Source organism: Oncorhynchus mykiss, chromosome 17, assembly GCF_013265735.2.
Source record: "Oncorhynchus mykiss isolate Arlee chromosome 17, USDA_OmykA_1.1, whole genome shotgun sequence".
Taxonomy (NCBI): domain Eukaryota; kingdom Metazoa; phylum Chordata; class Actinopteri; order Salmoniformes; family Salmonidae; genus Oncorhynchus; species Oncorhynchus mykiss.
The window spans coordinates 90,658,842-90,681,337 of NC_048581.1; the positions used below are offsets into that span (position 1 = coordinate 90,658,842).

General features: G+C 43.6%; 1 protein-coding gene across 1 annotated transcript in view; it reads right to left on the reverse strand.

Moving 5' to 3' along the window:
• Positions 1-22,496, reverse strand: part of LOC110493301 (metabotropic glutamate receptor 7-like) — a 361,224-nt gene that overhangs the window by 153,771 nt on the left and 184,957 nt on the right. The window contains exon 5 of the mRNA XM_036950952.1: positions 5,805-5,942. Within this exon, the coding sequence (XP_036806847.1) occupies positions 5,805-5,942 (138 nt within the window). The remainder of the gene's footprint in view (positions 1-5,804; positions 5,943-22,496) is intronic.

Genomic DNA, 22,496 nt, shown 5'->3' on the forward strand with positions numbered 1-22,496 from the left:
ACCTGCCAGTTGGTCAGCACATATCTGGAGCACACATTCTGGTAATCCATCTGGCCCAGTGGTCTTGTGAATGTTGACATGTTTAAAGGTCTTACTCACATCGGCTACGGAGAGCGTGATCACACAGTCTTCCGGGAACAGCTGATGCTCTCATGCTCTCAGTGTTGCTTGCCTCGAAGCGAGCATAGAAGTGATTTAGCTTGTCTGGTAGGCTCGTGTCACTGGGCAGCTCACGGCTGTGCTTCCCTTTGTAGTCTAAAATAGTTTGCAAGCCCTGCCACATTAGACAAGCTTCGGAGCCGGTGTAGTAAGATTCAATCTCAGCCCTGAATTGACACTTTGCCTATTTGATGGTTCGTCGCAGGGCATAGCAGGATTTCTTATAAGCTCCCGGGTTAGAGTCCCGCACCTTGAAAGTGGCAGCTCTACCCTTTAGGTCAGTGTGAATGTTTCCTGTAATCCATGGCTTCTGGTTGGGGTATGTACGTACGGTCACTGTGGGGACGACGTCATCGACGTACTTATTGATAAAGCCAGGGACTGATGTGGTGTACTCCTCAATACCATCGGAAGAATCCCAGAACATGTTCCCGTCTGTGACAGCAAAACAGTCCTGTAGTTTAGCATCTGCTTCATCTGACCACATTTTATAGACTGAGTCACTGGTGCTTCCTGCTTTAATTATTGCTTGTAAGCAGGAATCAGGAGGATAGAATTGTGGTCAGATTTGCCAAATGGAGGGTGAGGGAGAGCTTTGTACGTGTCCCGTTGTGTGGAGTACAGGCAATCTAGATTTGTTTCCTTCTGGTTGCAAATTTAACATGTTGATAGAAGTTAGGAACAGCTGATTTAAGTTTCCCTGCATTAAAGTCTCTGGCCACTAGGAGCGCCGCCTCTGGGTGAGTGGTTTCCTGTTTGCTTATTTCCTTATACAGCTGACTGAAGGCGGTCTTAGTGCCAGCATCCATATGTTGTGGTAAATAAACAGCCACGAAAAGTATAGCTGGAAACACTCTAGGCAAGTAGTGTGGTCTGCATTTTATCACAAGATACTCTTCTTCAGGCGAACAAAATCTAGAGACCTCCTTAGATTTTTTGCACCAACTGTTGTTTACAAATATGCACAGACTGCCCCACCTCGTCTTACCGGACGTGTCCTGTTCTATATTGCTGGTGCAGCGTATATCCCGCTAGCTGAATATCCATGTCGTCATTCAGCCACGATTCCGTGAAACACAAGATATTACAGTTTCCGGTGTCCCGTTGGTAGGATATTCGTGATCGTACCTCATCTATTTTATTGTCCAATGATTGCACGTTGGTGAGTAGTATTGATGGTAACGGCAGCGTTCCCACTCACGAGGCACCCCGCTCTGCGTCCTCTATACCTGTGTCTCTTCCTCTTGAAAATAACAGTGATGTTGGCCCTGTTGGGTGTTTGGAGAATGTCCTGTGCATCTTGCTTGTTGAAGAAAAAAATCTTTGTCTAATCCGAGGTGATCGTTGTCCTGATATCCAGAAGCTCTTTGTCTAATCCGAGGTGAGTGATCTCTGTCCTGATATCCAGAAGCTCTATGTCTAATCCGAGGTGAGTGATCTCTGTCCTGATATCCAGAAGCTCTTTGTCTAATCCGAGGTGATCGTTGTCCTGATATCCAGAAGCTCTTTGTCTAATCCGAGGTGAGTGATCTCTGTCCTGATATCCAGAAGCTCTTTGTCTAATCCGAGGTGAGTGATCACTGTCCTGATATCCAGAAGCTCTTTGTCTAACCCGAGGTGAGTGATCTCTGTCCTGATATCCAGAAGCTCTTTGTCTAATCCGAGGTGAGTGATCTCTGTCCTGATATGCAGAAGCTCTTTGTCTAATCCGAGGTCAGTGATCTCTGTCCTGATATCCAGAAGCTCTTTGTCTAATCCGAGGTCAGTGATCTCCGTCCTGATATCCAGAAGCTCTTTGTCTAATGCGAGGTCAGTGATCTCTGTCCTAATTTCCAGAAGCTCTTTTTTGCCGTAAGATACGGTTGCAGAAGCATTATGTACAAAATAACGCAAAAAAAACCACATAATAGCACAATTGGTTTCAGCGCTGTAAAACTGCTACCATATCTCCCGACTCCATTTTACACTTGCGTGTGCAAAGCTGTCATCAAGGCAAAATGTGGCTACTTTGAAGAATCTCAAATATTAAATACTGTATATTTTGATTTGTTTAACACTTTTTTGGATGCTACATGATTCCATATGTGTTATTGTATAGTTTTGATGTCTTCACTATTATTCTACAATGTAGAAAAGGGTAAAAAATTAAGTAAAACCCTTGAATAAGTAGGTGTGTCCAAACTTGTGACTTTTAACGTATTAATACTGTATCCACATTTCACGGACTCCGACGTTGCTCATCCTAATATTTCTATATGTTTTAATGCCATTCTTTTACTACTTAGATGTGTGTGTATTGTTCTGTATTGTTAGATATTACTGCACTGTTGGAGCTAGGAACACAAGCATTTCACTAGACCCGCAATAGCATCTGCTAAATATGTGTATGCGACCAATCAAAATTTGATTTGATTTCATGTTTGGTTGCCAGTGAATCATACACGTGAATCAACATGCAGTTCAGTGTGCTGTGGTTATAAAAATAATTATGTTGTGCGTTAAACTTTTCTCAGCATATTCAATGAACAGTATAGAGGGTTTCCATTGTTCTCATTCTTATTCCACACCTACAACAAAAGTGCCTAGTCTTAGCTGGGTTAAGGGCTGTGGCGGTCATAAAGTTTTGTCGTCATTTTTTTTTGTCAGCCGGTGATTGTCAAGCAAATGACCAGCGGTCATTGGGGGTAATTGACCATTTCAAATAAACACATTTAGCATCTCCAGGCATCCATGCATAGCCTAAAAGCCACCGATGCAGACCTTAGGAACATCTACATCTTAAAAAGGCTAATAAATCCATGTAATACAGCCTACACCGTCATAATAAATTATTTATTTTAGACCACAGAAGCATGATATGAAGAAAATGTAGACTATTTTAGAAGAACATAATACCATGAGTTGTTCTTATGTTAGACCCTGATCTGGCTATGCTATATTGCTGTGGGCTACAACAGTTAATTTAGCAGACAATATTTACTTCGAATTCCTTGGCATTGTTTTATATTATTTTATAGTATAAAGAATACAATTGAACAAAGCTTAATAAAATAGAAAGGATATTTTCTTGAAAGAGGCACATGTGGCTATTCTGTGTTGAGCTGTGAATAACAAACAAACATGCTTAATATAGAGTTATTTATGTTATTTAGAGTTATTTATGATGTGTATGTTATTTAGAGTTATTTATGTTATTTATGTTTCTTTAGTTGTGATACAAACGTTGGGCTATCTGTTTTGCATGATGTGACTAATGAAGATTTAAAAAATGTTAAAATGTTGTATAAAAGGCGAAAAATAAAAAAAATAAAGCTCTGCTTAGTGTTTTTTTTGTGCAGGCTGTACAAACTTAATCAGTCTCTCATTCACAATTTGACAAGCACTTGATAATGCCTTCAATTTCCTGGCAGCATCACCTTTGTGTGGCTGTAACGCCCCTTAAAGAAAAGCCATGCCTATTGCGGCCAGTGGCCGTTGTGCCTTTGGGATGAATATAACTATTATAATTCCCTTCTCCCAGCTGCATGCCAAAGCACCTCACACTCACTGGTTCTCTGTCACGTGATCAGGTCTTTGTCACAGGCTACAAGTGAAGACAGACACATTGGGGACGCAACTGCGCGCATCCTTATCCAATTCCAAGGTGCATATTGAAGATATTGGAAGAACTGTCTACATGCACTTTCCGTCAGCCAACAAGATGAGTAGGCCTAACGAACAGCAAAAGCACTAGCCTATGTTAATTTACTATCCCCAATAGTACAAATGTTTACCGATTATACTCTGCGAGAAATACATAATCCAAACATAGTCTGGGATAGTTGTGGGATGTGATAGATCCCAAATTAATACAACCACTTGCATCAACCCCAAAAACAAATTTACGCAATGAGGCCGACGCAACAGATCACATTCTAAGCACAGAAATGCACACATGACAGTAGGCTATAAGTGTGAAAAAGGCCATAATGAATTATTCCAGCCCAGGTGCAATTTAGATTTTGGCCACTAGTTGAGAGCAGTGTACAGTGCCTTGCGAAAGTATTCGGCCCCCTTGAACTTTGCGACCTTTTGGGACATTTCAGGCTTCAAACATAAAGATATAAAACTGTATTTTTTTGTGAAGAATCAACAACAAGTGGGACACAATCATGAAGTGGAACGACATTTATTGGATATTTCAAACTTTTTTAACAAACCAAAAACTGAAAAATTGGGCGTGAGAGAGTCAATGTGTCCGGTTTGGACCCCACTCAGTCTCATTCAGTGGAGGAGATCTTCGTGGGCTGTACTCAGCCTTGTCTTAGGATAGTAAGTTGGTGGTCTGTTGATATACCTCTAGTGGTGTAGGGTGGTGTTTGCTTAGACAAAGTGGGTGGAGTTATACCCTGCCTGGTTGGTCCTGTCTGAGGTATCATCGGACGGGGCCACAGTGTCCCCCGTCCCCTCCCATCTCAGCATCCAGTATCTATGCTGCAATAGTCTATGCACCGGGGCGATAGGATCAGTCTGTTTTATCTGGTGTAATTCCCTTGTCTTATCTGGAGTGATTTTAAGTATACTCTAAGTATACTCTAATTATTTATTCCGCCCCCTCCCATCCCGGAGGACCTGAGCCCTACGTCCAAGCCGCAGGACTACCTGGCCTGATGACTCCTGGCTGACCTTCCATTTCCGCCCGTCTCTGAATGCTCGGCTATGAAAAGCCTCCTGACATTTACCCCTTGAGGTGTTGACCAGTTGCACCCTCTTCAACTACGGTGATTATTATATGACCCTGCTGGTCAGCTATGAACGTTTGAAGACCTTGAAGAACAATCTGGCCTTAATGGTCATGTACTCTTATAATCTCCACCTGGCACAGCCAGAAAAGTACTGGCCACCCCTCAGAGCCTGGTTCCTCTCTACGTTTCTTTCTAGGTCCATGCCTATCTAGGGAGTTCTTCTTAGCCACCGTGCTTCTACATCTGCATTGCTTGCCGTTTGGGGTTTTACGCTGGGTTTCTTCATAAATACATTTGATTTATTGATTTAATATTAGGAACATTGCGAAATAAATAAAGTAGGCCTAGTAAGCTGATTGGATCCTCCTCTTTTTAACAGAGGCCATCATTCTGTTTTCTCACGCAATTGCATTTCCTATAGAAATTGCATAGCCTTATAGAAATGTTGTGCAACATTAGCTCATGGGCTCTCGTGAAGTGTTTGATTAGATTTTCGATTAGATTTGCATTGATGTCCGAGTGATTAGAGGGACAAAAGAGTGCTGAGTACCAGCTACTAATGACCATCAACATCCTCAGAGCCTGGAGAAGGCTAATTACTGTGACTAAATGTTCACTGGAATTTGACTGCCGTCATGACTTGTGACTGCCGGTGTGGCGGTAATAGGGTTACCCCAACAGCCCTAAGGGGGGGTTACTGCACATCCTTGCAGAGTGCAGAATAAAATAGTACCAAGGGGTGTTCTGAGAACAGGGCTGCAGTGTGATATGGATCCTATCATTGGCCTACTACCGTGCCTCATATATAGTTCAAATATTTACTGTAATAAAGTATGCCCTTGCTAATAAGGCGTCAAAAATCTATCATGTGCCAATATTTATGGGGTTTAAAGTACAGCCTTGTCGAGTGCAAATGGCTACCTGTGCATTTCCTGCTGGTGTCTTCCTTCTTGGAAGAGCTCATTAGTTTACAGTTGAAGTTCTCCTCCCAGTATTCTGCGAACCAGACGTTTCTCCTGTTGTTCTCCAGTGTCCGCGATGTGAAGTAGGCATCAAATCCTGGAAAGAAAAAAGACAGATGAATCAACTCTTAAAACAAGTCGTAGGCCTCAAGAGCATCTTTAACACCTAACAATTGGCAGGGTAGCCTAGTGGTTAGAGCTGTTGGACCAGTAACCGAAAGGTTGCAAGATCAAATCCTGGAGCTGAAAAGGTACACATCTGTTGTTCTGCCCCTGAACAAAGGCAGATAACCCACTGTTCCTAGGCCATCATTGAAAATAAGATTTTTTTTCTTAATTGACTTGCCTAGTTAAATAAAGGTAAAAAAAAAAATCTGCTTCTTGTGTAGAAAAAATCCTGTATCACATTTTGTATCTATTTAGACACGCTGTTTGAATTATTTGCAAAATGTAGGACATTTTACCTTCAAGCTTTATATTTGTCCAGTTCCTACAGCTCCTGTTTCCCCTGCCGAAATAGACCACTGTTGTGAAACCAGTATTTTAGGACATATTCCATCGCCTAGAGATTAACATTGTAAGTGTTAGTAATTCAAGCTGATGAGTATTTCAGGAGAAATCTCCTTCCATCCCACATGGTAACTTCTAGAACAGAGAACAAATGTTTGCATCTTTTCAAATGATAGTTTGTTCTTTTTCTATTTCAGACTGCGGAGACACGTCATTCAGGGAAGGCAGAGGCCCACCAGTTTTGAGCCCCACCTGTTTTGATAAAATAATACATATACAGTTGAAGTCAGAAGTTTACATACACTTAGGTTGGAGTCATTAAAACTCGTTTTTCAACCACTCTACAAATTTCATGTAAACAAATTATAGTTTTGACAAGTCGGTTAGGACATCGACTTTGTGCACGACACAAGTCATTTTTCCAACAATTGTTTACAGACAGATTATTTCACTTATAATTCACCGATTCACAATTCCAGTGGGTCAGAGGTTTACATACACTAAGTTGACTGTGCCTTTAAACAGCTTGGAAAATTCCAGAAAATGATGCCATGGCTTTAGAAGCTTCTGATAGGCTAATTGATATCATTTGATTCAATTGGAGGTGTACATGTGGATGTATTTCAAGGCCTACCTTCAAATTCAGTGCCTCTTTGCTTGACTTCATGGGAAAATCTAAAGAAATCAGCAAAGACCTCAGAAAATAATTGTAGACCTCCACAAGTCTGGTTCATCCTTAGGAGCAATTTCCAAAAGCATGAAGGTACCACGTTCATCTGTACAAACAATAGTAAGCAAGTATAAACACCATGGGAACACGCAGCCGTCATACCGCTCAGGAAGGAGACTCGTTCTGTCTCCTAGAGATTAACTTACTTTGGTGCAAAAAGTGCAAATCAATCCCAGAACAGCAGCAAAGTACCTTGTGACGATGCTGTGGGAAACAGGTACAAAAGTATCTATATCCAGAATAAAACGAGTCCTATATCGACATAACCTGAAAGGCCGCTCAGCAAGGAAGAAGCCACTGCTCCGAACCCGCCATAAAAAAGCCAGACTACGGTTTGCAACTGCACATGGGGACAAAGATTGTACTTTTGGAGAAATGTCCTCTGGTCTGATGAAACAAAAATATAACTTTTTGGCCATAATGACCATCATTCTGTTGGGGGAAAAAGGGGCTTGCAAGCCAAAGAACACCATCCCAACCGTGAAGCACAGGGGTGCTGCATCATGTTGTGGGGGTGCTTTGCTGCAGGAGGGACTGGTGCACGTCACAAAATAGATGGCATCATGAGGTAGGAAAATTATGTGGATATATTGAAGCAACACCAAGACATCAGTCAGAAAGTTAAAGATTCCAAATGGACAATGACCCCAAGCATCCTTCCAAAGTCGTGGCAAAATGGCTTAAGGACAACAAAGTCAAGGTTTTGGAGTTGACATCAGAAAGCCCTGACCTCAATCCCATAGAAAATATGTGTCCAGAACTGAAAAAGCGTTTGTGAGCAAGGAGGCCTACAAACCTGACTCAGTTACACCAGCTCTGTCAGGAGGAATGGGCCAAAATTTACCCAACTTATTGTGGGAAGCTTGCGGAAGGCTACCCAAAACGCTTGACCCAAGATAAACAATTTAAAGGCAATGCTACCAAATACTAATTGAGTGTATGTAAACGTCTGACCCACTGGGAATGTGATGAAAGAAATAAAAGCTGAAATAAATCATTCTCTCCACTATTATTCTGACATTTCACATTCTAAAAATAAAGTGGTGTTCCTAACTGACCTAAAACGGAATTTTTACTAGGATTAAATGTCAGGAATTGTGAAAAACTGAGTTTAAATGTATTTGGCTAAGGTGTATGTAATCTTCCAACTACATATATAGTGACCAGTGTTCCATTATTAAAGTGACCAGTGTTCCATTATTATAGTGACCAGTGTTCCATTACTAAACTGACTAGCGTTCCATTATTTATTTATTTATTTGTTATTTTACCAGGTAAGTTGACTGAGAACACGTTCTCATTTGCAGCAACAACCAAATCACTGCCTGGGGAATTGGGATTTTTTTTTTTTTTTTTACCAGAGGAAAGAGTGCCTCCTACTGGCCCTCCAACACCACTTCCAGCAGCATCTGGTCTCCCATCCAGGGACTGACCAGGACCAACCCTGCTTAACTTCAGAAGCAAGCCAGCAGTGGTATGCAGGGTGGTACATTATTATAGTGACCAGTGTTCCATTATTAAAGTGACCGGTGTTCCATCATTAAAGTGACCAGTGTTCCATTATTATAGTGACCAGTGTTCAATTATTAAAGTGACCAGTGTTCCATTATTAGTGACCAGTGTTCCATTATTAAACTGACTAGTGTTCCATTATTAACCTGACCAGTGTTCCTTTATTAAAGTGGCCAGTGTTCCATTATTAAAGTGGCCAGTGTTCCATTATTAAAGTGGCCAGTGTTCCATTATTAAAGTGGCCAGTGTTCCATTATTAGTGACCAGTGTTCCATTATTAAAGTGGCCAGTGTTCCATTATTAGTGACCAGTGTTCCATTATTAAACTGACTAGTGTTCCATTATTAAACTGACCAGTGTTCCATTATTAACGTGACCAGTGTTCCATTATTAAAGTGGCCAGTGATCCATTATTAAACTGACCAGTGTTCCATTATTAACGTGACCAGTGTTCCATTATTAAAGTGGCCAGTGTTCCATTATTAAAGTGACCAGTGTTCCATTATTAACGTGACCAGTGTTCCATTATTAAAGTGGCCAGTGTTCCATTATTAAACTGACCAGTGTTCCATTATTAAAGTGGCCAGTGTTCCATTATGATAGAGACAGAGAGAGACATAGAGAGTGAGAGAGAACAACAAAAAGAGAGGCCATTTAATTTTTTTTTATTTATTTTACCTTTATTTAACCAGGCAAGTCAGTTAAGAACAAATTCTTATTTTCAATGACGGCCTGGGAACAGTGGGTTAACTGCCTGTTCAGGGGCAGAACGACAGATTTGTACCTTGTCAGCTCGGGGGTTTGAACTCGCAACCTTCCGGTTACTAGTCCAACGCTCTAACCACTAGGCTACCCTGCCGCCCCAATAGGGCACTTCAGGAAAAAAGAAAACTCTAGCTTCTTCCTCTATTTTCTGCATTCTGTATGCCCTGAAATTATCTAAGCTTTGTGTATGAAAATCTAAAACACAAATTACACTCTGATTAAATCACTGTAATCATTTGACTGACTAGTGTTGAGAGACATGTCATTCTTACTGTTGGAAGACCCTTTTCGCATTTCAGTTTAAGTGGATACCAATCTGATCCACTTAGTCTGTCTGTTTTTGCGTGAGGCTGACAAATGTCTCTCTGACTAGATGTGACATTGTTATCATTATATTGCAAACTACTGCAAAGTAACTACAGTGGTTAAAAGGGTACATTACTGTTCTACGAGAAACGACACAGCTTCATCTCCCAACCAATATGATAATTTGCAGTTGCAAACATTAGTTCTCTCTTTGTTCGCTAAATCTGACCGAAAATGTTGGGATTAGATGTTGTTCAGTATGAAATGAAGTTACCATTATTCACTATATAAAATTAAACTTGGGGACCTTTCCCCCCCCCCCAAATAATACAGAGGCAACCTGTAGAGAATGATGTCGTTCTTTCCACCTCAAAGACCCATTCTGTAATTACTTATCTCAAGGCCCTCCTGAGGGACGTTTCTAGAGGGTCACGTAAAAAAATAATAATAATAATTCTCAACTAAACAGACAAATAACGACAGATCTTAATATTCTACCAATCAATTGATACAACCATTAAACCATGAAGTGTGTCAGTGAGTAGGGATCTAATAACACATTGGGTTCCAACTGGCACCCTATTCAGTATGCAGCACACTACATTTGACCAGGACCCATAAGGCTAGTGCACTATACAGGGAATAGGGATCCATTTGGGACAGGGAAGACTTAATTTTGCTCGATATTGGAGCCACAGTCTGGGAGTCTGAAGTACACAGGGGAAATCAGGTTACAGAGCTCTGTGTGTGTGTGTGTGTGTGTGTGTGTGTGTGTGTGTGTGTGTGTGTGTGTGTGTGTGTGTGTGTGTGTGTGTCTGTCTGTCTGACTGTGTCTCTCTCTGTGTGTGTCTCTGGGTGTGTGTGTGTGTGTGTGTGTGTGTCTCTGTGAGTGTGTGTATCTCTGTGAGTGTGTGTGTGTGTGTGTGTGTCTCTGGGTGTGTGTGTGTGTGTGTGTGTGTGTCTCTGTGTGTGTGTGTGTGTGTGTGTGTCTCTGGGTGTGTGTGTGTGTGTTTCTCTGTGTGTGTGTGTGTGTGTGTGTGTCACAGACACATCTGAAGTACACAGAGAACAGATAGCTCACACGTATCAGAGAGAACTGCCATTTACTGTATAGTGCCGTTTGGTTTCTAAAGAAATGTCTAATTTAGACAAGTATTCATACCACTGAATCAATACTTTGTAGAAGCATTTTGACAGCGATTACAGCTGTGAGTCTTTCTGGCTGAGTCTCTAACAGCTTTCCACACCTGGATTGTGCAACATTTGCCCATTTATTCTTTTCAAAAATTCTTCAAGTTCTGTCAAATTGGTTGTTGATCATTGCTAGACAACCATTTTCAGGTCCTGTCAAAGTAAGTAGATTTAGGTCAAACCTGTAACTTGGCCACTCAGGAACATTCACTGTCTTCTTGGTAAGCAACTCCAGTGTACATTTGGCCTTGTGTTTTAGGTTGTTGTCCTGCTGTAAGGTGAAAGGAACGCAGACTGAACCAGGTTTTCCTCTAGGATTTAGCCTTTTTTTTATCCTGAGAAATTCCTGAATCCTTAACGATTATAAGCATACCGTACCGATAGACATGATCCAACCACTACTGTGCTTGAAAATATGGAGAACGGCACTCACTAATGTGTTAGTTGCTTTACCACAAAAAAATGTTTTGCAGTATTACTTTAGTGCCAGAATGAATGTTTTGGAATATTTTTTATTCTTGTACAGGCTTCCTTCTTTTCACTCTGTCAACTACAATGTTGTTGATCCATCCTCAGTGTTATACTATTACAGCCATTAAACTCTGTCATTTAGGTCAGTATTGTGGAGTAACTACAATGTTGTTGATCCATCCTCAGTGTTCTACTATCACAGCCATTAAACTCTGTCATTTAGGTTAGTATTGTGGAGTAACTACAATGTGGTTGATCCATAGTCAGTGTTCTCCTATCACAGCCATTCAACTCTGTCATTTAGGTCAGTATTGTAGAGTAACTACAATGTGGTTGATCCATAGACAGTGTTCTCCTATCACAGCCATTCAACTCTGTCATTTAGGTCAGTATTGTAGAGTAACTACAATGTGGTTGATCCATAGACAGTGTTCTCCTATCACAGCCATTAAACTCTGTCTTTTTCCCTTATGTTACCACTGGCCTCATGGTTAGGAAGGAAGCTTTCGGAGGTTGTGAACACTTGACTCACGTACTTTTGAAAATAGGATTGTTATTACGTTATATTTGTATCATCATGAAGATGAGACCTTGCCCCTGCTCCCTGATCGTGTCAGGGTAGGAAAGAGATGAAAACGTGGATAAAAAATGCATGGGGTTTTTGGGGGCTCTTTCAAAATATCACTTTTTTTCATATGACAGCATTTCCACACGTTTCCCGTGACATAAGTTACATTCCATTATATTCTTACTGTAAAATATAGGCTGCGTGTGTGTTGACAGTGATCGGGTTCAAATGAACAAAACAGCAAAAATATTGATGCATCTCTGGCTGCACAGACCCCAATTAAAAACAAAACAAATACTGTTAATTAAATTCGTAATATTCTATTCCTTTTGAAAATACTTTGTCATTGGTGTTATAATGTTTCTTAGGACCTGCCTAAACAAATCAATAATGGATTTATTTTTTGATGGTGTATTTTTCTCAATCGATGTATTAAAATAGACAACCACCTACATCTGCACACCACTACTACCACTCGTCTCCAGCACACCAGCATGCACCCAGGATGTATAATGGCAGGCAATAATAATGGGATAAAAACAGGCCTTTTTTTTTTAAAGGGAGTCATATTAACAATTTATTTTTAAAAGAACAAATGCTTATTTTCATCGACGGCCTACCAGGGAACAGTGGGGTTAACTATCTTGTTCAGGGGCAGAACGATAGATTTGCACCTTGTCAGCTCAGAGATTCGATCTTGCAACCTTTTCGGTTACTAGTTCAAGAGCTCCAACCACTAGGCTACCTGCCAGCCCCATCCAGTAAAGGCAGAATACTGTGTAAATCCTGTGGGAAAGCAGTACATGTGTGTGCGTCTGTGCGTGTACAAGCATTCTGTGTGTGTTCTTTGTGTGGCAGAGGAGGTTGATAGAGCTCTAACTGAGGATCCTGGGTACAATTAGAGAGAACCTTGCTGTAGAATCTCATCTTAAACAACAACAATTAGAGAGAACCCTGCTGTAGAACCTTGTCTAAAACAACAGCAATTAGATAGAACCCTGCTGTAGAATCTCATCTAAAACAACAACAATTAGAGAGAACCCTGCTGTAGAACCTCATCTAAAACAACAACAATTAGAGAGAACCCCTCCGTAGAATCTCATCTAAAACAACAACAATTAGAGAGAACCCTGCTGTAGAACCTAATCTAAAACAACAACAAGAGGCCAAAACACACACAGTAGCAAGCCGGGATTCTAATAGCTGAATAGTGACTAAATAGGAAGGACGAAACGCCATGAGAAGAGGTTGAAGGGAGACAATGACTCTCTTGTTAATATTAAGATTGAATTTAAGATTGAAGTGAAGTCCTGATTTCAGAATGATTAGAAAACGATACTGGAAGTCAGTAGGATGTAAGGTTCAAGTGTTTTTCCATGCAACTTTACCAGAAAAAAGTTGTTTGAGAAAAAGTTGCCTAGTTAAAAGAGTAAAATGAAAACATGTAATAAAAAACGAAACTAGTTGGGCCAAAATTAATACTTACACAGAAGGGTATACATGTCTTAATTTGTGGAATTTAATTTATTCTTAATGCGTTTGAGCCAATCAGTTGTGTTGTGACAAGGTAGGGGTTGGTATATAGAAGATAGCCCTATTTGGTAAAAGACCAAGTCCATATTATGGCAAGAACAGCTAAAAATAAGCAACGAGAAACAACAGTCCATCACTACTTTAAGACATGAACGTCAGTCTTTATGGAACATTTCAAGAAATTTGAAAGTTTCTTCAAGTGCAGTCATAAAAACCATCAAGCACTATGCTGAAATTGGCTCTAATGAGGACCGCCACAGGAAAGGAAGACCCAGAGTTACCTCTACTGCAGATGATACGTTTGTTAGAGTTAACTGCACCTCAGATTGCAGCCCAAATAAATGCTTCACAGAGTTCAAGTAACAGACACATCTCAACATCAACTGTTCAGAGAGAACTGCATGAATCAGCAATTCGAATTGCTGCAAATAAACCACTACTAAAGGACACCAATAAGAAGAAGAGACTTGCTTGGACCAAGAAACACGAGCAATGGACAATAGACCGGTGGAAATCTGTCCTTTGGTCTGAATAGTCAAGAAATTGTATCTTTGGTTCCAACCTCCGTGTCTTTCTGAGACGCAGAGTTGGTGATCTCTGCATGTGTGGTTCCCACCGCGAACCAAGGAGGAAGAGTGTAAGGGTTATTTGACCAAGGAGAGTGATGGAGTGCTGCATCAGATGACCTGGCAACCACAATCACCCGACATCAACCCAAATTAGATGGTTTGGGATGAGTTGGACCTCAGAGTGAAGGAAAAACAGCCAACAATGTGGGAACTCCTGACCGATTGCATCACCACCTGGTATGGCAACTGCTCGGCATCTGACCGTAAGGCGCTACAGATGGTAGTGCGAACGGCCCAGTACATAACTGGGGCCAAGCTTCCTGCCATCCAGGACCCATATAATAGGAGGTGTCAGAGGAAAGCCCATAAAATTGTCAGAGACTCCAGTCACCCAAGTTATAGACCATTTTCTCTGCTACCGCACGGCAAGCAGTACCGGAGCACCAAGTCTAGGACCAAAAGTCTCCTCAACAACTTTTACCACCAAGTCATAAGACTACTGAACAATTAATCAAATTGCCACTGTAAAATGTACATTGACTTCCCCCCTCTCACTTTGGTACACTCACTGTTTGTTTGTTACCTATGTATAGTCACTTCGCCCCCACCTACATGTACAGATTACCCCGACTAGCCTGTACCCCTCCACACTTACTCGGCACCGGTGCCCCCTGAAAAAATAGCCTCCACACTGACTCGGTACCGGTGCCCCTGTATATGCCCTCCACATTGACTCTGTACCGGTGCCACCTGTATATAGCCTCCACATTGACTCTGTACCATAATACCCTGTATATAGCCTCCACATTGACTCTGTACCGGTGCCCCCTGTATATAGCCTCCACATTGACTCTTTGCCGGTGCCCCCTGTATATAGCCTCCACATTGACTCTGTACCGGTGCCCCCTGTATATAGCCTCCACATTGACTCTGTACCATAATACCCTGTATATAGCCTCCACATGGACTCTGTACCGGTGCCCCCTGTATATAGCCTCCACATTGACTCTTTGCCGGTGCCCCCTGTATATAGCCTCCACAAAGACTGTGTACCGTAAGACCCTGTAAATAGCCTCCACACTGACTGTGCACCGTATAACCCTGTATATAGCCTCCACATGGACTCTGTACCGGTGCCCCCTGTATATAGCCTCCACATGGACTCTGTACCGGTGCCCCCTGTATATAGCCTCCACATGGACTCTGTACCGGTGCCCCCTGTATATAGCCTCCACATTGACTCTTTGCCGGTGCCCCCTGTATATAGCCTCCACAAAGACTGTGTACCGTAAGACCCTGTAAATAGCCTCCACACTGACTGTGCACCGTATAACCCTGTATAAAGGCTCGTTATTGTTATTGTTATTGTGTTACTTGTATTATTGCTTTTTGTTTTAGTCTACTTGGTAAATATATTCTTCTTCTTGAACTGCACTGTTGGTTAAGGGCTTATAAGCATTTCACGATAAGGTCTACACTTGTTGTATTCAGTGCATGTGACAAATAAAGTTTGATTTGAACTCCTTCAACACCGTTGGAGAAGCATTCCAGGTGAAGCTGGTTGAGAGAATGCCAAGAGTGTGCAAAGCTGTCATCATATCAAAGGGCGGCTACTTTGAAGAATCTCAAATCTATTTTTTGGTTAATACATGATTCCATATGTGTTATTTCATAGTTTTGATGTCTTCACTATTATTCTACAATGTGGGAAATAGTCAAAATAAATAAAAACCATTGAATGAGTAGGTGTGTCCAAACTTTTGACTGGTACCGTATACCCTATAAGGTATACATGGTCAGCAAAGACTACAGAATAAGTTAGTGTTGTCGTCGTCCCTCGGGGAAACGCTGTTAAATTAAAGAAATGTAGAAAAGTTAAGGAGGGGAATGAGCAAAGGGAGTGGTACAGGGGGGCTGAGATGGCGATCCTGATCAGTGTCAGAACTCAAAGCATCTCTCCTTCGTTCTCTAATCGTTTCACTTTGGAACACTCTACCACCTCCGTCAGAGCGATCTAGTGTGACAGGCTGCCAGTGCGAATTCTGAATGAACTAGCTAACTGGTAAACACATGTAAGCATCCAGCGAGTGATGTAAGGCAAGCCAGCCAGCCACAGAACGAGCTAGCTAACTGGTACGCAATGTCAGAATCTAGAGAGTACCGCAAGTCACCCAGAGTATGAGCTAGCATCCACTGAGGGTACGCAACAAATCATCCCGTGTTTTACAAGCGAGTCACACAGCAAAAGCTAGCTAACTCGTACACTAGCATCCAGAGAGTACTGCACGTCAAACACCTACACCTACATCCACAACACACACAATCCTCCAAATCCAACGACATAGAGAACACTGAGGGTTAGTGGATCCTTGGGATGAAAACAAAACTGAAATACTTCCCATGTACCAAGTTGAAACGCACAACAATGGCACAACAGTATCTGTGCTGAGATACTGTACGTGTGCAAAAGGGACATCAATCTCTTTTGGATGTATTTAAAGTGGACCAAAGATTCTAATCCCCTTGTCTTCCTTTATCTCTCTCTCTGTGTTAGACCAGATACATCAGGGCTCTGTCTGTCTGTCTGTCTGTCTCTCTCTCTGTGTTAGACCAGATACATCAGGGCTCTGTCTGTCTGTCTGTCTGTCTGTCTGTCTGTGTTAGACCAGATACATCAGGGCTCTGTCTGTCTGTCTGTCTGTCTGTCTGTCTGTCTGTCTGTCTGTCTGTCTGTCTGTCTGTCTATCTGTCTGTGTTAGACCAGATACATCAGGGCTCTGTCTGTCTGTCTGTCTGTCTGTCTGTCTGTCTGTCTGTCTGTCTGTCTGTCTGTGTTAGACCAGACACATCAGGGCTCTGTCTGTCTGTGTTAGACCAGATACATCAGGGCTCTGTCTGTCTGTCTGTCTGTCTGTCTGTCTGTCTGTCTGTCTGTCTGTCTGTGTTAGACCAGACACATCAGGGCTCTGTCTGTCTGTCTGTCTGTCTGTCTGTCTGTCTGTCTGTGTTAGACCAGACACATCAGGGCTCTGTCTGTCTGTCTGTCTGTCTGTCTGTCTGTCTGTCTGTGTTAGACCAGACACATCAGGGCTCTGTCTATCTGTCTGTCTGTCTGTCTGTCTGTCTGTCTGTCTGTCTGTCTGTCTGTCTGTCTGTCTGTCTGTGTTAGACCAGACACATCAGGGCTCTGTCTGTCTGTCTGTCTGTCTGTCTGTCTGTCTGTCTGTCTGTCTGTCTGTCTGTCTGTCTGTCTGTGTTAGACCAGATACATCAGGGCTCTGTCTGTCTGTCTGTCTGAAAGTATGTCTGTCTGTCTGTCTGTGATAGACCAGACACATCAGGGCTCTGTCTGTCTGTCTGTCTGTCTGTCTGTCTGTCTATGTTAGACCAGACACATCAGGGCTCTGTCTGTCTGTCTGTCTGTCTGTCTGTCTGAAGGTCTGAAGGTCTGAAGGTCTGTCTGTCTGTCTGTGTTAGACCAGACACATCAGGGCTCTGTCTGTCTGTCTGTCTGTCTGTCTGTCTGTCTGTCTGTCTGTGTTAGACCAGACACATCAGGGCTCTGTCTGTCTGTCTGTCTGTCTGTCTGTCTGTCTGTCTGTCTGTCTGTCTGTCTGTCTGTCTGTCTGTCTGTCTGTCTGTCTGTCTGTCTGTGTTAGACCAGATACATCAGGGCTCTGTCTGTCTGTCTGTCTGTCTGTCTGTCTGTCTGTCTGTCTGTCTGTCTGTCTGTCTGTCTATCTGTCTGTGTTAGACCAGATACATCAGGGCTCTGTCTGTCTGTCTGTCTGTCTGTCTGTCTGTCTGTCTGTCTGTCTGTCTGTGTTAGACCAGACACATCAGGGCTCTGTCTGTCTGTGTTAGACCAGATACATCAGGGCTCTGTCTGTCTGTCTGTCTGTCTGTCTGTCTGTCTGTCTGTCTGTGTTAGACCAGACACATCAGGGCTCTGTCTGTCTGTCTGTCTGTCTGTCTGTCTGTCTGTCTGTGTTAGACCAGACACATCAGGGCTCTGTCTGTCTGTCTGTCTGTCTGTCTGTCTGTCTGTCTGTCTGTCTGTCTGTCTATCTGTCTGTGTTAGACCAGACACATCAGGGCTCTGTCTATCTGTCTGTCTGTCTGTCTGTCTGTCTGTCTGTCTGTCTGTCTGTCTGTCTGTCTGTCTGTCTGTCTGTCTGTGTTAGACCAGACACATCAGGGCTCTGTCTGTCTGTCTGTCTGTCTGTCTGTCTGTCTGTCTGTCTGTGTTAGACCAGACACATCAGGGCTCTGTCTGTCTGTCTGTCTGTCTGTCTGTCTGTCTGTCTGTCTGTCTGTCTGTGTTAGACCAGATACATCAGGGCTCTGTCTGTCTGTCTGTCTGAAAGTATGTCTGTCTGTCTGTCTGTGATAGACCAGACACATCAGGGCTCTGTCTGTCTGTCTGTCTGTCTGTCTATGTTAGACCAGACACATCAGGGCTCTGTCTGTCTGTCTGTCTGTCTGTCTGTCTGAAGGTCTGAAGGTCTGAAGGTCTGTCTGTCTGTCTGTGTTAGACCAGACACATCAGGGCTCTGTCTGTCTGTCTGTCTGTGTTAGACCAGACACATCAGGGCTCTGTCTGTCTGTCTGTCTGTCTGTCTGTCTGTCTGTCTGTCTGTCTATCTGTCTGTGTTAGACCAGACACATCAGGGCTCTGTCTATCTGTCTGTCTGTCTGTCTGTCTGTCTGTCTGTCTGTCTGTCTGTCTGTCTGTCTGTGTTAGACCAGACACATCAGGGCTCTGTCTGTCTGTCTGTCTGTCTGTCTGTCTGTCTGTCTGTCTGTCTGTCTGTGTTAGACCAGACACATCAGGGCTCTGTCTGTCTGTCTGTCTGTCTGTCTGTCTGTCTGTCTGTCTGTCTGTCTGTCTGTGATAGACCAGACACATCAGGGCTCTGTCTGTCTGTCTGTCTGTCTGTCTGTCTGTCTATGTTAGACCAGACACATCAGGGCTCTGTCTGTCTGTCTGTCTGTCTGTCTGTCTGAAGGTCTGAAGGTCTGAAGGTCTGTCTGTCTGTCTGTGTTAGACCAGACACATCAGGGCTCTGTCTGTCTGTCTGTCTGTCTGTCTGTCTGTCTGTCTGTCTGTGTTAGACCAGACACATCAGGGCTCTGTCTGTCTGTCTGTCTGTCTGTCTGTCTGTCTGTCTGTCTGTCTGTCTGTCTGTCTGTCTGTCTGTCTGTGTTAGACCAGATACATCAGGGCTCTGTCTGTCTGTCTGTCTGTCTGTCTGTCTGTCTGTCTGTCTGTCTGTCTGTCTGTCTGTCTGTCTATCTGTCTGTGTTAGACCAGATACATCAGGGCTCTGTCTGTCTGTCTGTCTGTCTGTCTGTCTGTCTGTCTGTCTGTCTGTCTGTCTGTCTGTCTGTCTGTGTTAGACCAGACACATCAGGGCTCTGTCTGTCTGCGTTAGACCAGATACATCAGGGCTCTGTCTGTCTGTCTGTCTGTCTGTCTGTCTGTCTGTCTGTCTGTGTTAGACCAGACACATCAGGGCTCTGTCTGTCTGTCTGTCTGTCTGTCTGTCTGTCTGTCTGTGTTAGACCAGACACATCAGGGCTCTGTCTGTCTGTCTGTCTGTCTGTCTGTCTGTCTGTCTGTCTGTCTGTCTATCTGTCTGTGTTAGACCAGACACATCAGGGCTCTGTCTATCTGTCTGTCTGTCTGTCTGTCTGTCTGTCTGTCTGTCTGTCTGTCTGTCTGTCTGTCTGTCTGTGTTAGACCAGACACATCAGGGCTCTGTCTGTCTGTCTGTCTGTCTGTCTGTCTGTCTGTCTGTCTGTGTTAGACCAGACACATCAGGGCTCTGTCTGTCTGTCTGTCTGTCTGTCTGTCTGTCTGTCTGTCTGTCTGTCTGTCTGTCTGTCTGTCTGTGTTAGACCAGATACATCAGGGCTCTGTCTGTCTGTCTGTCTGAAAGTATGTCTGTCTGTCTGTCTGTGATAGACCAGACACATCAGGGCTCTGTCTGTCTGTCTGTCTGTCTGTCTGTCTGTCTGTCTATGTTAGACCAGACACATCAGGGCTCTGTCTGTCTGTCTGTCTGTCTGTCTGTCTGAAGGTCTGAAGGTCTGAAGGTCTGTCTGTCTGTCTGTGTTAGACCAGACACATCAGGGCTCTGTCTGTCTGTCTGTCTGTGTTAGACCAGACACATCAGGGCTCTGTCTGTCTGTCTGTCTGTCTGTCTGTCTGTCTGTCTGTCTATCTGTCTGTGTTAGACCAGACACATCAGGGCTCTGTCTATCTGTCTGTCTGTCTGTCTGTCTGTCTGTCTGTCTGTCTGTGTTAGACCAGACACATCAGGGCTCTGTCTGTCTGTCTGTCTGTCTGTCTGTCTGTCTGTCTGTCTGTCTGTCTGTCTGTGTTAGACCAGATACATCAGGGCTCTGTCTGTCTGTCTGTCTGAAAGTATGTCTGTCTGTCTGTCTGTGATAGACCAGACACATCAGGGCTCTGTCTGTCTGTCTGTCTGTCTGTCTGTCTGTCTGTCTGTCTGTCTGTCTGTCTATGTTAGACCAGACACATCAGGGCTCTGTCTGTCTGTCTGTCTGTCTGTCTGTCTGTCTGTCTGTCTGTCTGAAGGTCTGAAGGTCTGTCTGTCTGTCTGTGTTAGACCAGACACATCAGGGCTCTGTCTGTCTGTCTGTCTGTCTGTCTGTCTGTCTGTCTGTCTGTCTGTCTGTCTGTCTGTCTGTCTGTCTGTCTGTCTGTCTGTCTGTCTGTGTTAGACCAGACACATCAGGGCTCTGTCTGTCTGTCTGTCTGTCTGTCTGTCTGTCTGTCTGTCTGTCTGTCTGTCTGTCTGTCTGTCTGTCTGTCTGTGTTAGACCAGATACATCAGGGCTCTGTCTGTCTGTCTGTCTGAAAGTATGTCTGTCTGTCTGTCTGTGATAGACCAGACACATCAGGGCTCTGTCTGTCTGTCTGTCTGTCTGTCTGTCTGTCTGTCTGTCTGTCTATGTTAGACCAGACACATCAGGGCTCTGTCTGTCTGTCTGTCTGTCTGTCTGTCTGTCTGTCTGTCTGTCTGAAGGTCTGAAGGTCTGAAGGTCTGTCTGTCTGTCTGTGTTAGACCAGACACATCAGGGCTCTGTCTGTCTGTCTGTCCGTCTGAAGGTCTGTCTGTCTGTCTGTCTGTCTGTCTGCCTATGTTAGACCAGACACATCAGGGCTCTGTCTGTCTGTCTGTCTGTCTGTCTGTCTGTCTGTGTTAGACCAGATACATCAAGGCTCTGTCTGTCTGTCTGTCTGAAGGTCTGTCTGTCTGTCTGTCTGTGTTAGACCAGACACATCAGGGCTCTGTCTGTCTGTCTGTCTGTCTGTCTGTCTGTCTGTCTGTCTGTCTGTCTGTCTGTCTGTCTCTCTGTCTATGTTAGACCAGACACATCAGGGCTCTGTCTGTCTGTCTGTCTGTCTGTCTGTCTGTCTGTCTATGTTAGACCAGACACATCAGGGATGTCTTCCGGTCGCCTTGCAACATGACACGTTGCAAACAGTGTAGCTATTCCTGCCGCAAGGCAATCAAACAAGCTAAGTGTCAGTATAGGGACAAAGTAGAGTCGCAATTCAAAGGCTAAGACACGAGACGTATATGCGGCAGGGTTTACACTCAATTCCAGATTACAAAAGGTTAACCAGCCCCGTTGCGGACACCGAAGTCTTGCTCCCAGACACATTAAACAACTTCTTTGCTCGCTTTGAGGACAACACAGTTCCACTGACACGGCCTGCTACCAAAACCTGCGGGCTCTCCTTCACCACGGCCAACGTGAGTAAAACATTTAAACGTGTTAACCCTCGCAAGGCTGCCAGCCCAGACGGCATCCCCAGCCGCGTCCTCAGAGCATGCGCAGAACAGCTGGCTGGTGTGTTCATGTACATATTCAATCAATCATTATCCCAGTCTGCTGTGCCCACATGCTTCAAGAGGGCCACCATTGTTCCTGTTCCCAAGAAAGCTAAGGTAACTGAGCTAAATGACTATCGGCCCGTAGCACTCACTTCAGTCATCATGAAGTGCTTTGAGAGACTAGTCAAGGATCATATTACCTCCACCCTACTTGACACCCTAGAACCACTCCAATTTGCTCACCACCCCAATAGGTCCATAGACGACGCAATCACACTCCTTCCGTGGCCTCCAATTGCTCTTAAATATAAGTAAAACTAAATGCATGCTCTTCAACCGATCGCTACCTGCACCTGCCCGCCTGTCCAACATCACTACTCTGGACGGCTCTGACTTAGAATACGTGGACAACTACAAATACTTAGGTGTCTGGTTAGAATGTAAACTCTCCTTTCAGACCCATATCAAACATCTCCAATCCAAAGTTAAATCTAGAATTGGCTTCCTATTTCGCAACAAAGCATCCTTCACTCATGCTGCCAAACATACCCTTGTAAAACTGACCATCCTACCAATCCTCGACTTTGGCGATGTCATTTACAAAATAGCCTCCAATACACTACTC